The sequence below is a fragment of the Herpailurus yagouaroundi genome, unplaced genomic scaffold, assembly GCF_014898765.1.
Source record: "Herpailurus yagouaroundi ecotype Mexico unplaced genomic scaffold, PumYag 28, whole genome shotgun sequence".
Lineage (NCBI taxonomy): Eukaryota > Metazoa > Chordata > Mammalia > Carnivora > Felidae > Herpailurus > Herpailurus yagouaroundi.
Window position 1 is genome coordinate 95,959,702 of NW_024412376.1, and position 14,513 is coordinate 95,974,214.

Here is a 14,513-nt window from a genome sequence, read left to right on the forward strand (position 1 = left end):
AAATTAAATTAAATTAAATTAAATTAAATTAAATTAAATTAAATTAAAATAAAATACACAGTGCCTGCCAAACCAAACCCATCTGCAGGCTACCACCAACCCACAGATTGCAATGTGAGACTTATAAATTAGCTGAACATTGATGACCACTTTAGGCAGTACAATGTCTCATTCCTAAAACTCTGCATTGAATGTATGGGTTTCTCCACCACCAAAGAGGCAGGCTGTTTTATCCCAACCTGACAAACTATATTACTTCACTTTGTCAATTTTATCTTTACTGTGAACACTCACAAATCTTAAGACTTAAATCTGCATAGCATCTTTATTCATGGAAACACAGTCAAAAACACAGATAGGTGCTGCCCAAACACAGCTGGGCCAAAAAATCAAGGAGTCATTCTCACAGACACAACTGGATAAAAACTGTCATTAAATCCGTCTTTCCAGACATGTTAGTTCACATGTCTGTAAAGGCATTACTGTAAAGACAGTAATCGTGTTTAAATACAAAGGTCAGTATCAAGCTCATTATTTGCTAAGAAGATTATCTTTTAATTTTTCACAAGGAAACTTTTACCCACCACTGCTAATTATCTTCTTCGTTCGCAGGCCTGGAAAGCATGAAGACTGTAGTTTTTCTCCTATACATTTTGGGAACTGCAACTGCAATACCGGTAAATACCCTTTTTTCTGTTATTACATCTCTCCTTCCTACATTTAATTTAGAAATCCTCCATTTAAAAGAAAATGTGTTTATATAGTGGTTTGAAATTCTCTTTTTTGTTTTAATATTATTTTTTCCCAAGCAGAGAATGATTGACTCAAAATATTGATATAAAATACTTTCTGAAAGAATATTTCCTTCAGAACTACCAGATTCTACAAGATACAATAAATATAAATGTGAAAATGTTGATTATAATTTATTAGAAAGGGGATCTTCCAGGACCCAAATGCCAAAGAGAATGGGAAGAAATAAATTTTCCTTTGGAAGTTTATCACTTAGTATGAGAAACCTAAGAAATTAGTATGAGAAGTCTTGGGAATGCACACCCATACTCTTTAGCAGCATTTTCTTCAGGATCAAATATATACTGGCTGATCAATTCTGAGTCTGTAATAAAACAAGAACCAGTGGGTTAGGGCCAGGAAATGGTATGATAATCATAAATTGGCTCCTAACTCGTCCTTGGGGGTGGTTGGGGAGGGGGTACTTTCCAAGCAAACATGCTGATAATAGACAGAACTAGAACATTCTTTTCTTCACGATCAGATATCCTGGCACCACCATTCACACAGCAGTAAATCAGACACACACAAATCAGAATCATTTGAGACCATGTCAGCAGCCTTAAAATAACCTGAAAGTTATTATTGTTGTTGTTTTAATGTTGTTTTTAATGGCTTGGATGATCATGTAGATGTCTCCCAAATGATCCATATCATCCATAATCAAGCTAAAGGATTTATGCCATTTTTTTTTCTTTTTTGCCAAATGGAGGAATCAATCTCCTTTAAGTAGACAAAGTAATTTTTCTCATCCCTTCTCTTCCTCTGTCTCTACTATGTCTAAGATTCTGTCCTTGTTTTTTGGATAGCTGGTGGCTAACATTTGGTTGACAGATGTGTCCGCAAAGACCAGCATCATGCCACCCAGACCAAGCATTTCTTAGAAAACAGATTTTATGGCCACTCCTAGGAATTGTGCTTTAGTAGCTAGAGCTACTCCAGCTGAAATTATACATGTCCTCTGCAATTACAAAAGTGGGATAAATTATGTTCAGCACAGAAAGAAGCTCCCACAGACCCATTGTTTTCTCCTAAAAATGTGTTTTCCCTTGCAGCTGTTGCCCAGTATATAAACAGGCACCAAAAATGCTTTTGAACCAAATGTTTGAATAACACATCTACATATAGACACATTTTAAAGGTTTTCTTTTGGGGACAATTTGTTATGTAGATCCACTCAAACACTAAAAAGCTAAATATCTTCCCATAGGGTTTACCTCTTACAAATCTTGTGTCATTTTCCCAGATTGACTGAATTGTACGGAAGTAAGTGGATTCTGTGTGGTTCAGGGATTCCACACATTTCCAGAGGGTATGGTGTTATAGATGTGGGAATAATAATAAAACAGAGTTTGATTGCAGAAAATTTCTGAAAGAAGATAAGCTGCTGTCCTTCTGCATTTCTTGGAGAGGGAGAGCAGAGGAGGAAGGGTGCAGAGGGGGAGCAGTTCTCTACTAATAAGCCGAAAATCTCCTCCATCCCTTGCCTTCCATAATGCCCTTGCTGGAAACCTGCCAAACTGGCCACCATTCTTTATCCTTTCTCCCTTACAAATGGCTTCTTTGGAAATTTTTTCAAATGTTATTACTCCTTTTAGTTGAAAAGGTGATAAGCAAGAGAGCAAACCACATCTAAAATGAACCCTGAATTCCATGCCTTTCCTTATATTATACAATTGGTACAACAGAATGTGCTAATAGAGTAAAGACAAGTCAATGCAAATAAAATCTGGTTTTGTACTTATACCTCGATCTGCCTGACATGAGTATCCTTAGCATCTCTGTAAGAAAGATTTGTAGTGAATACCTGCTTACAGTATTGGACAGTTCATAGTATTACCACTGTAGGATATTACTTCTAGCAATAGTCAGTTTTCACTTGGTTACTTTATAATTTACAAACGACTAATATACATAAACTTATCTTGATATTTCTGCTCACTTCACCTTGACAGATGATAGGGTGGGATTCACAATTCGTCAAATGACAGATAGATAGCTGATAGAGTCAAGACTTGAAGGAAGATCTTTAATCTCTAGGTCAGTTGTTAAACTTCTCCATCATGTATCACTGCCAGTTCTTCATCTATGCCTTCAGTCTAGCTAGAAATAGAGCCATCCTTCTAGTTGAAATAATACTCCATTGCTGTTCTTCCTAACTAGACTTAGTGTACTATTTCACACAGTTTTTGAATTAGTTCTATGTTAAATTATTTATCATAAGATTTCTTGATGAATATAAGGCTGCTAGTGTTAAGAAAATAAATATTGAATAAGGTTTAAATCTTTTCTGCTATTTATCAGTGAAAATTAAAATTTAACTTAAGAAAATGTACAATGTTAAAGAACTTCTCAAACTCAACACCCAAAAAACAAATAATCCGGTTAAGAAATGGGCAGAAAACATGAATAGACATCTGTCCAAAGAAGACATCCAGATGACTAACAGACATATGAAAATATGCTCAATATCACTCATCACAGGGAAATACAAATCAAAACTATGATGAGATACCATCTCACATCTGTCAGAATGGCTAAAATTAACAGCACAAGAAACAACAGGTATTGGCAAGGATGTGGAGAAAGGGGAACCCTCTTGCACTGTTGGTAGGAATGCAAACTGATGCAACCACTATGGAAAATAATATGGAGGTTCCTCAAAAATTTAAAAATAGAACTACCCTATGATCCAGTAACTGCACTACTAGGTATTTACCCAAAAGATACAAAAAGACTGATTCGAAGGGACACATGCACCCCAATGTTTATAGCAACATTATCAACAATAGCCAAACTATGGAAAGAGCTCAAATGTCCATAGACTGATAAATGGATAAAGAAGATGTGGTTTATATATACAATGGAATATTACTCGGCCATCAAAAAAAAAATAAAATCTTGGCATTTGCAACAACATGCATGGAGCTACGGTGTATTATGCTAAGCGAAATAAATCAGTCAGAGAAAGACAAATACCATATGATTTCACTCATGTGGAATTTAAGAAACAAAACAGATGAACATATGGGAAGGGAAAAAAAAGAAAGAAAAACCATAAGAGACTCCTAACTATAGAGAAAAAACTGAGAATTGCTAGAGGCAGGTGGGTGTGGGATGGGCTAGATGGGTGATGGATATTAAGGAGGGCACTTATGATGAGCAATGGGTGTTGTACATAAGTGATGAATCACCAAATTCTCCTGAAATGAATGTTGCACTGTATGTTAACTAACTAGAATTTAAATAAAAATTTAAAAAGAAAATGTACAGAGTTATATCTTCGGTAAATTTAATTTGACTTTGACTTTCTGCTAACAACAGTTCTTAAAATTATAGAGTATGAATGTTTTTTAAGTTTGAAAAGCACAGAAAATAATTCCAAACCTCAAAGGTGACAATTATTGAAATAATCTTTGCTCTATTTTCACTCAGTCTCTGCATACATAACTTTTTCTTAAATATGTTTGGGAGTCTGTTTTCACCTAAGATTATAATCTAGCCATTTGCTTGTATTCTTAAAAATTCTAGAGAGTATTTTTTAATTGATGTTATGTATGAACCATAGTGCTACTAAGAATGATGACGATAAAGGAGTAGCTAGAAATTTTAGACATCAGCATCTAGACGTGAATAACATGAGCCAATTTCTACTTTTTTTCAGACAAATGCAAGGTTCCTGTCTAATCATCCAAAACCAACTGCTGATTCCTTGAGTTCCATCCAACAGGCTGAAGTGTTAGTAACACCTAACGACACTGCAATCCCCATGTTAAGGGTTGAAGATGCAGAAAATGAAAAGGAAATTGCAGTGCCTGTAGAAGACCATCCTGACCATAAGGTAAAAGTAACATGGTTATGCGATTATAATTTAAAATTTTTCCAAAGGTCTCAATTTCAAAGCATAGTTAAGGATATTACCTCATTCTCACCTCAGCTTAATTTTTAAAAGATGATTATCGTATCAGTGATCTCCAATTATCAAAAGAACTGTGAAAATTAGTGAGTTTTATGCCTTTGGCCAAGGTGCTATATAATTTCATACCACAAAATTCAAATTCAGGTTATAAACTTGCAATTATAAAGTGTCAGGAACATTGTATATGAGTTTACCTGATATTATGTGAAAAAAATAATGAACACTAAAGGTTAGCTTATGAATTAAAATATAATGTAGATATTCCATTACCAATTGTTTCAAGAGTAAACTTTTTTTTCTTGTAAGGCTGAAAAATCTTCAGTACTAAAGCCAAAGGAGGAAAGCCAGGACCAGTCAGCAGATCAGGACCAGAGTTATAGCCAAGAGCTCGGGTTACAGGATGAAGAGGAGAGTGAAAGTGACTTAAGTGAGAATGTGGAGTACATACCATCTGAAGGTACATTGGACCTAAAAGAAGATACGAATGAGCCTCAAAAGAAAAAACGCCCAGAGAACATTGATTTCCTTGCTCCTAATATTAGTTCCATTGTAGATATTAACCAACAAGAAAGCATCACAAAAACAGAAAAAAAACAAGAACAACCAATGAATGAATTACATTCTCAGTTGAACAGGAGCAACAAACATAGCCAAGATGTAAATGATCAAGGAAACCAAGAGCAGGATCCAAATATCCCCAATGGAGAAGAGGAAGGGGAAGAAGAGCCAGGTGAAGTCAGTACCCACAACAATAACAAAGAAAGGGAGAGAGAATTTCCCAAGGAGCATTCTAATAGCAAGGAGGATGAAAATAGTACCAAATCTGATGATGTTTTGGAAAAGTCCAGTGAACCAACTGAAGTAAGCAAAATGCAGAAAGCTGAATTTGAGCAGGGTAACCAAGAACAAGAAGAGGACAGTTCCAATGCAGAAATGGAAGAGGAAAGTGCATCAAAAATTACTAAGCACAGCCAAGATGCTGAATGGCAGAGCCAAGAAGAAAAACCTGAAGTTACCAGCAACCATGAGGAGATGGATAAAAAGACTGTTTCTGAGGCTTTGCTCGTGGAGCCTACTGGTGATGGTAACACCATGCCCAGAAATCATGGGGCTAATGATGATGGTGATGATGATCCCAGACACGATGCAACTGATGACTACGAATTCATCCCAAGTGAGGCCTTCATGGAGGCTGAAAGATCTCAGTCCATTTTCTATCACCTCAAATATGAAGAGGAAAGAGAAAGAGAAAAAGAAAGAGCACGTGAAAATGGGAATGTAGATGCCAGTGAACCTGGAGAATACCAAGGGGTGAGATTCTTTACATTGATGCTTGTCTGATAGAGCACTTAGCTTTATAAAGAAATAGCCATGACCTTTCTCTGTGCTCTCAGTCTCCCGTGCCTATCTCTACCAGTACATTACTAAAATGTATTAAAATTATTTATTTTCCTGTGCTCTCCATCATCAGGCTGAAAGTGCCTATTTTATTTGGGTTCCCCTAGAAGCAGAGCCTGGATTTAAGTAGTTTATTTGAGAAGTTCAGGGAACAAAGAGGAATAGGACATGATATCAGGAAGGAAAGGAAGCTAATCAAAGGTATATCATTAAAGCCATGTAAAGCACATTCCTCTGAATTACCCCATTTGGAGAATGAGGGAGCTGGGGCATTTGTACAGACTGAGAATTGCTAAGAGAGGTGTTAATTCCCCAGCACTTTCAGTCTGTCCTTTGAGCAGGCCAAATAGATGTCATGGTTTTCCAGGCACAGAGATGCAGATACAGGCAGTTGAAAGTGCCTGGAGCTAACTAAAATGGTAAATTCTGACAGATATGAGGGATAGGAAACACTAACAACTACTGCTCTAATGTCTTAAGAGTAGATGCCATGTAATATTCAGGTTAGATCACCAAGGTCTAGCAAAATGTCTCTAATGTAATAAGAAATCCAGGAATGTTTGTTGATTTAGCTATAAAGATGAAGAATAAAGACTTCAGCTTCAATTTTAAGTAAATACACGCCAAAATGATAATCAGGAAACTGCAACAGAGTGGGAGTAGGGAAGAAGCATATCGTCATTGGTTGTTTAATCATTTGGAGCTTTCAGGCAAAACGCCAGCAGCCACTCACTAGGAGGACTTGACACAGCTTTTGGTGGCCAAGGTCAATAGTGACCTTGATTACTGAGAACTCTCCTGCCATTTTAAGGTAGGAGTTTTATTACACTTTAGAAACCTGGTAAGAAACCTTTATTAACAGCTCCATAGAGGTTACTGATGTAATTGTGTCTTAACTATAGAATCACATGATAATACTACATTTCTACCATTCCAAAATCCAAAGGGGAGGTCCCAGCTTTGCTCCTGATGTTAGTTCCAACTTTTATTGAATAATCCCCAGAGATACAGCACTGAATCCAGTTGAGGAAGAAACAAATGGCTCCTATTCTCAAAGGGTTACTGTCTATTTCCACAGTTATGGTGGTATCATTTTGAGATCTGAAATGATTTGGGTATGAAAAGCTTTGTGAAGGTACACACAGTGGAAATATAAATTATGTAATGGCTTTCCTGTAAATAAACTTCAGCTTCTGCTCTTGTTGTTATAAAGGCCAAGAAAACAGAGAGCCTACCAAATGAAGGTGAAAGTTCATATGAAGACAACAGAATGGTACATGGTACTGGTGAGTCCAGGCTAAGCTGCTCATGAGTGTATCAAGGAAGAAATGGAATGGCCGCATTAGGCTATCCCCATTCCATCATTTATTTGTCACTGCTTCTCAGAATTTTTCCTCTCTTACATCCTCCCCACAGAAATGTTCTCATAAACTATTGACATTCTCTAGCATACATTTTATACACAACTATGGACAAATGTGTTTACAAACTGGAAGGCTTGTAATAGTATGAAAGCTAGAATTCTTCTTTCCTAAATCCTATGCTTCTGAGAAGAATTCATTCTACTTTATTTTTTCTCTTTGACGTCATATTTATTTTTGAGAGAGAAAGCATGAGATGGGGGTGTGGTGGGCAGGGAGAGAGAGGGACAGAGGATCTAAAGTGGGCTCTGTGCTGACAGCAGCAAGCCCATTGTGGGGCTTGAACTCACAAACTGCGAGATCATGACCTGAGTCAAAGTCGGACACCCAATCGACTGAGCCACCCAGGTGCTCCTACTTTATTTTTTCTCAAATCCATAACTTACTAGTGAATTTAGATCCTGTATTTAATTGAGACCTAATTCCCAATGGCATACCCCAATCACAAAGATTTTAAATTTCAACACAAAATTTTCATGACTTATTAACTTCTGACCAACCTGCACAAACTTAAATTATAGACTTCAGACTATGACCATTGTAGGCAGGCCAAGAAGAGCTGTTTGTTCTTTTTATATTCCCAGTTCAAACTTCCCAGAAAATCTAGACTATTGTGTAACACAGTTTGATGTCAGAGGGTCCCATCTGAACATTAAGATGTCCATTAGAATGGTTTCTAATATTTTCCCAAATTTTCTTTAATTAGTGAAAATGGAGCTCATGTCTAGATAAATTTGAGGTTACATACTCAGTTTAGCTTTGCTCATGCTTTCTGTTCAATCTTTCCTGTCAGATTCTTGCATGAACTTCCAGTGTAAAAGAGGACACATCTGTAAAGCTGACCAGCAGGGAAAACCCCACTGTGTTTGCCAAGATTCAGTGACTTGTCCTCCTTCAAAACTCCTTGACCAAGTAAGTATTCTACAAAATAGTCTCTAAGGGGCCCCAAGTAGTTAGTGATTTGGATGAAAGTGGCTTGCAATTGAAATGTTTGTCAAAAAAAAATGTCCAAGTTATCATCTAATACTTGAAATAATACTGAATAGGAACAAATGCCAGCAAAAATAAGGAATTTCAGCTGTACCTTGAAAAGGTAATAATGGCATTGATATCTTCAGAACTCATTTTAAAACTCACTGTATCCTTGAAAAGTCTGCAGTTTGCATTCTACTGAATTTATCTAGAGCTAGATTGTCATCACCATTGGTATAATTTAGTTGATTTTTTTAAGCAAATAGGCAGTTATGATTTTAATAACTTCACTTACCTGGCTCAGCACAACTGATCAGTCTGCCTATGAGCTTTAAGAAGCAGAGTATTTTCCTAGTGTACATTCAGAAACATGAGCTCAAGGGGCACCTGGGTGGCTCAGTCAGTTAAGCATCCTACTTCGGCTCAGGTCATGATCTCAAGGCTCGTGGGTTCAAGCCCCGTGTCAGGCTCTATGCTGACAGCTCAGAGCCTGGAGCCTGCTTCAAATTCTGTGTCTCCCTCTCTCTCTGCCCCTCCCCTGCTCATGCTCTGTCTCTCTCTCTCTCAAAAATAAACATTAAAATTTTTTTCAAAAAAAAGTTTTAAAGAAACATGAGCTTTTTCTCATGCTTGTCTTTCCTAGGTTTGTGGCACTGACAATCAGACCTATGCCAGCTCCTGTCATCTGTTTGCTACAAAATGTAAACTGGAGGGAACCAAAAAAGGGCACCAGCTACAACTGGATTATTTTGGAGCCTGCAAATGTAAGATTCTGCCACTCTTGCCAACCACCATTGCTGAGAGGATTTGGGGTGAATCTATGCATATCTGAATAATCTATATACAGACTCCCACATGCAAATGGGAAAAGGCTAATGTAGTTCTGAACCTAGGATGCTCATTAAAATCTTCTAGAGAGACTTAAAAAAAATAAAAAGAATAATTCCCCAGCCTTAACTAAAAGAGACTGATTTAATTGGACGGGGTTGGGGCTTTAACATTGCTTTTTCATTTGTTTTTAAAGTAACCTAGACAATTCTAAGGTGCAGCCAGGGTTCAGAATTACTATGATAATGTTACCACTTAATAATTGAAATGAATCATTGGAATTTTGCTAAATTACTTGTCCTTTTTCCAATGTACGTTAAGTCTCCGCCAAGAAGTTTTATGACAATATATTCTTCTAGAAGTTTTTTTTTAATGCTCTTCTTCCCCCCAAATACTCTCAATTGTGTTTGGATCTCCTTATCACTAAGTGATTCTCCACATTAGCAGCGCTTACTAATATTTCCAGTTCTCCTGTCTTTCCTGACACACAAGAGTATTAAATTTCTCAGCCCTCTTGATCTTAGATGTGGCCATATGAGTTGATTTGTCCAGTGAAATTTCAGCAAAAATCATCCATGCGAGTTCTGGGCAGCTGCATTTAAGAGCTAGCATATGTGTGGTCCTGTATGCAGAGCCCTCCTGTCAACTTGTATTGGCCTTGAATGTACAACACAATGACTGTAATTAACACTGCTGTAGAGTGTATCTGAAAGTCGCTAAAAGAGTAGATCCTAAAAGTTCTCATCACAAGGAAAAAAAATTTTGTAGCTAGTGAGGTGATAGTGAGGTGGTCATTGCACAACATATGGATGTCAAGTTATTATGCTGTACATCTTAAACAGTGTTGTATGTATATTATATTTCAGTAAAACTAAAAAAATTAAAAAGTTTTTGTTCTTTTAAGTCACTGAGATTTAACATTGTTACCACAGGCTAATCTAATTTCCACTTTTTTGTCTTTTCTCCTGATAAATAGTTCTTGCAGCCTCTACCCTCCACCTATAAATCTGCATATCAAATAATAACCTGCATATCAAAATAAACCTGCATATCAAATAAATAAACCTGCATATCAAATAAACCTGCATATCAAAATTATTTTTTGGGGGGCGCCTGGGTGGTTTGGTCGGTTAAGCGTCCGACCTTGGCTCAGGTCATGATCTCACGGTCCGTGAGTTCGAGCCCCGCGTCGGGCTCTGTGCTGACTGCTCAGAGCCTGGAGCCTGTTTCAGATTCTGTGTCTCCCTCTCTCTCTGCCCCTCCCCTGTTCATGCTCTGTCTCTCTCTCTCAAAAATAAATAAACGTTAAAAAAAATTTTTTTAAAGAAAAAATAATAATAATAAATTATTTTTGGAACTTTTAAATCATCCTGATGCCCACATTCTACCCCAGACCAATCAAATCAGAATGTCTTTGAATGGAAGCTGGAATCTGGTATGTTTTGAAAACACCACAGGCAGTTCTGTTTTGCCGCCAGGTGTAAGGACCCACTGCTGTGACAGTGGGACAGTGAGCGTACTGTCAGTCACCAGATGTTATTAAGCTTTCTGTTATGAGGACGTGCCATAAGATAGGAGTAAGATCCAAAGATTAAAATCTATTTTCTTTCTGCTTGGAACAGCTATTCCTATTTGTACAGACTTTGAAGTGACTCAGTTTCCCCTAAGGATGAGAGACTGGCTCAAGAATATTCTCATGCAGCTTTATGAGCCAAACCCTGAACACGGTGGATATCTAAATGAGAAGCAGAGAAATAAAGTAAGTTATCCACAGGTCAACTACCCAAGTGTCTATGTACAGAGCCTAAGGAAAAAGGGTATGTGTGTTGAGGGGAGGAGGGGGCCTACCTCCCCCTGCATATCAGCAAGAGCCCACTTGGTTCGCCACACCTGCTAAGTTCACATGCAGTAACAGAACAGTAGTGGTCACCATTCATGCCACAAGGTTTGAGACATGGCCAAACCACCCCATTCCTGTCCAAAGGGCAGTGGCCTGAGCAAGGACTCTTCACCTCATACCCCAGAGCAAATCCTGGTTGAGCAAAGGGAACCTCCATTCAGCACTTATATATTCAGGCCCAAACATATTATTTAAATCTAATAATAAATTTAAATAAATTTAAAAGATTTTTAATACATCTTTTTGCCCTCATAGACCAGACAGATTTATGATATAAGAGAAATCCCTTATTTGCAATGTCAGTAATATATTAAGATTTAAAAGTGCAGAATATTCATTCCAGAAGTTCTCAGGGAAAATGCACTCATCAAATAGCTATTGAGTGCATCCTGTGTATCTGGAATTGATTTACATGATGGGGATACAGCAATGAAGTAAAGGAAAATCTCTGCCTTCATGAGCTAACATCCTAGGAAAAGAGACTCTGAACAAGTGTGTGTGTGTTCACGCACATGTGTGTTTATAGACATATTGCAAATATGAGCATACATGCAAATATATAAACATGTAAATAAATATGCAAATATATAAGGTATGTCAGGTGGAATGAAACATGCTATGAAGAAAAAATTAAACAAGAAGGAAGGTGTGCATTAACTATGTCAAATGCTGCTTACAGGTTGTAAAATGAGGAATGAGTTGAGCACTGATTTGGCATGTGGTGGTCACAGAGTTAACCTTGACAGAAGCTGTTTCTGCAGATTGGAGAGAAGAAAAGCTTGAGTGACAGGGTTCAAAAGAGAATAGGAGGAAGGATGTGGAAGCACCAAGTATAGACAATATATTCAAGGCATTTTGCTAGAAAGAGGAAAAGTGAAATGGGTGGCAGCCAGACAGGAATGTGAGTTCAAGAATCCCATCTACCAGTGGGAGATAGTAGAGGATGTTTGTGTGCTTCTGGTAGGACCCCAGTAAAGATGGTAAAAACTAATAAGGAATAGAAGAGGTACCCAACTGCCATAGGGTGGTTTTGAGGAGATGGAAAGGGGTAGGCTTCTGAGCACCAGTGAAGGGTTGGGCTTATATTCAGAGCACAGGAAGTTCATCCATGATAACAAGGAGAGAAGTTGGTGGATGTGACCATGGAGATGGGTAGTTCTGTTCTAAATGCTTCCAGTTAGTTCATGAGTAACATCATAAGCTGAGAGTTTTATATGCATTGCCCAGAAATAATTTCTATCCTCTCTTTTTAATACATCATAGTGAAAGTCTTGAGAGCGTTAGATGCAAAACAGGGAAATTTTAATGGGGCTGACCAAATGGTGTCACACCACAGCTGATTCTGATCAGACACTGGACAGAAATACTTAGAGAATTAAGAGTATGCCAATGTGGTGATTGGGACTTTTCACTAACCAACAATTTTGCCTAGGTCATTTCAGGCCTTTTCATTAAAACCTTCTCATAATTTTAAGGAATGTGATGAACAGTACTCGGTTAAAAGAAAGATCAAAAATACTTAAATATCTTCTAAAAACCACAGGTTGTATTTTTTAGTTGGCTGTTATTCTATGTAGAAATAAGAAAGTCTGTATAGTGTTGACTAGAAAGGATTTCATTCGGTCTCATGATGGCCTGGGCTTGTTTTCCTCTGTCATGTCACTGTTACTCTTCAAGTAAAGTTTACCAGTGATAATTACATTACATTTGTCTGATTCTCTGATGATCTTCTCCCTTCCTAATCCCAGGTCAAGAAGATTTACCTGGATGAAAAGAGGCTGTTGGCTGGGGACCATTCCATTGACCTTCTCTTACGGGACTTTAAGAAAAACTACCACATGTATGTGTATCCTGTGCACTGGCAGTTTGGTGAACTTGACCAACATCCTATGGACAGGTAAAAACTCTTAACCTTCACATTACTAGGTCATCTCCCTGATAGAATGTCTAATTATCTATACAAAGATACTTCTAAACAAATCTAGGAAGTTTCCACCTCTGTTTTAGAACACTGACATGCCAAACAAATGTAGTTAGGTGTCTAAACACAAAACTGCTTTGAAGATAGCACAATATGGCCACACCATGTTTCCCAAGTTTAGATATTAGGACCCAGCCTGTAGCAGAGACTCCTTAAATTCCTTCTCATTCTTAATCCTGAATTCCCAAGATGTTCTGATTGGCCCAGCTTAGGTCAAGTGCTTACACCTGGATATGTACAATTGGGTAATGGTCAGTGGGTAAGAGTCAGGCTGTACAAACATGATTGTTGGTGGGGGGTGAGGCACATCCCTATAAATTTAAGTTGGCAGGAGAGTACTTCCCAGTGAGGAAAGAAACTTTGTGACATCTCAAGTGCTGTGTATCTTACCCATAATTTTGCACCTTTTCATGAGTGTACTATTTATTTGGCATTCCTAGCAATCTTGTGGAAGAAAAATGCCTTAGTTATCCTAAGAGTTAACTTTCATATACAAGCTGGCCATTAATACACCACCGTTTATTTCATTGCAGAGTCTTAACACATTCTGAGCTTGCTCCTTTGCGAGCATCTCTGGTGCCCATGGAACACTGCATAACTCGCTTCTTTGAGGAGTGTGATCCCAACAAAGATAAGCACATCACCCTGAAGGAGTGGGGCCACTGCTTTGGAATTAAAGAAGGTAAACTCATCATCAGTCAGGGAAAGGGGTATCCTCTTCTCCAGGAGAGCACCAAGGCCTGCAGCCCTCCTGGAGAGGTCCTGCTAAGTGCTCAGATTGACACCTAGGGACAGCAAGGTGGCAGCATCCCAGGTAGGACTTCCTCAGGGCACATGCTGTCATTGCAAGGTTACTTCATACTTCCCTTGATGATACTCTTTTTTTCAGAGAGTAAAAGTGGGAATACTTAGGGGATCACAACATTGAGTTCTTAACAGTTGGCTAAGCCTGAGAAAATGATGTCAATCCAGAGAGCTGTGCTACCCTTCTGAAGAAGGAGGGATTTTATGTCATTTCTTAACCTGACTATTGGTCCAAACTTTAAAAAGTCATATGTGAAGAGTAAAACAATAAGTCTGATTCTGCCAGTGGGAGATGTCAGAAAAATCTTAGAATTCGTTACCAACTCACTAAAGATAGGGCCTCATATCACAAGTTGTGTCCAGATATTATGCTTTCAATCTATTACTGCATCTTCAGTGGCAAAAATAATAATAATCAGAGGGTTCTTTCTCCCTGTGATGGAGGAACTTAAATTTAGATATTTGTTTTGCCAGTCTATGTCTTAACATACTTCCTTT

The 14,513-nt window shown here is 37.9% G+C and overlaps 2 protein-coding genes across 5 annotated transcripts in view; one reads left to right on the forward strand and one right to left on the reverse strand.

The window, feature by feature from the left end:
- The window catches only part of NUDT9 (nudix hydrolase 9), a 98,536-nt gene that overhangs the window by 33,133 nt on the left and 50,890 nt on the right, over positions 1 to 14,513 (reverse strand). The gene's annotated exons all lie outside the window — the stretch shown is intronic.
- Positions 1 to 14,513, forward strand: part of SPARCL1 (SPARC like 1) — a 50,852-nt gene that overhangs the window by 30,609 nt on the left and 5,730 nt on the right. For all 3 annotated transcript variants that reach the window (XM_040478654.1, XM_040478661.1, XM_040478667.1), the window contains 9 exons: positions 613 to 677; positions 4,457 to 4,633; positions 5,018 to 6,022; positions 7,323 to 7,395; positions 8,324 to 8,442; positions 9,146 to 9,266; positions 10,953 to 11,089; positions 12,979 to 13,127; positions 13,745 to 13,893. In XM_040478654.1, coding sequence (XP_040334588.1) covers positions 613 to 677; positions 4,457 to 4,633; positions 5,018 to 6,022; positions 7,323 to 7,395; positions 8,324 to 8,442; positions 9,146 to 9,266; positions 10,953 to 11,089; positions 12,979 to 13,127; positions 13,745 to 13,893 — 1,995 coding nt within the window. The remainder of the gene's footprint in view (positions 1 to 612; positions 678 to 4,456; positions 4,634 to 5,017; positions 6,023 to 7,322; positions 7,396 to 8,323; positions 8,443 to 9,145; positions 9,267 to 10,952; positions 11,090 to 12,978; positions 13,128 to 13,744; positions 13,894 to 14,513) is intronic.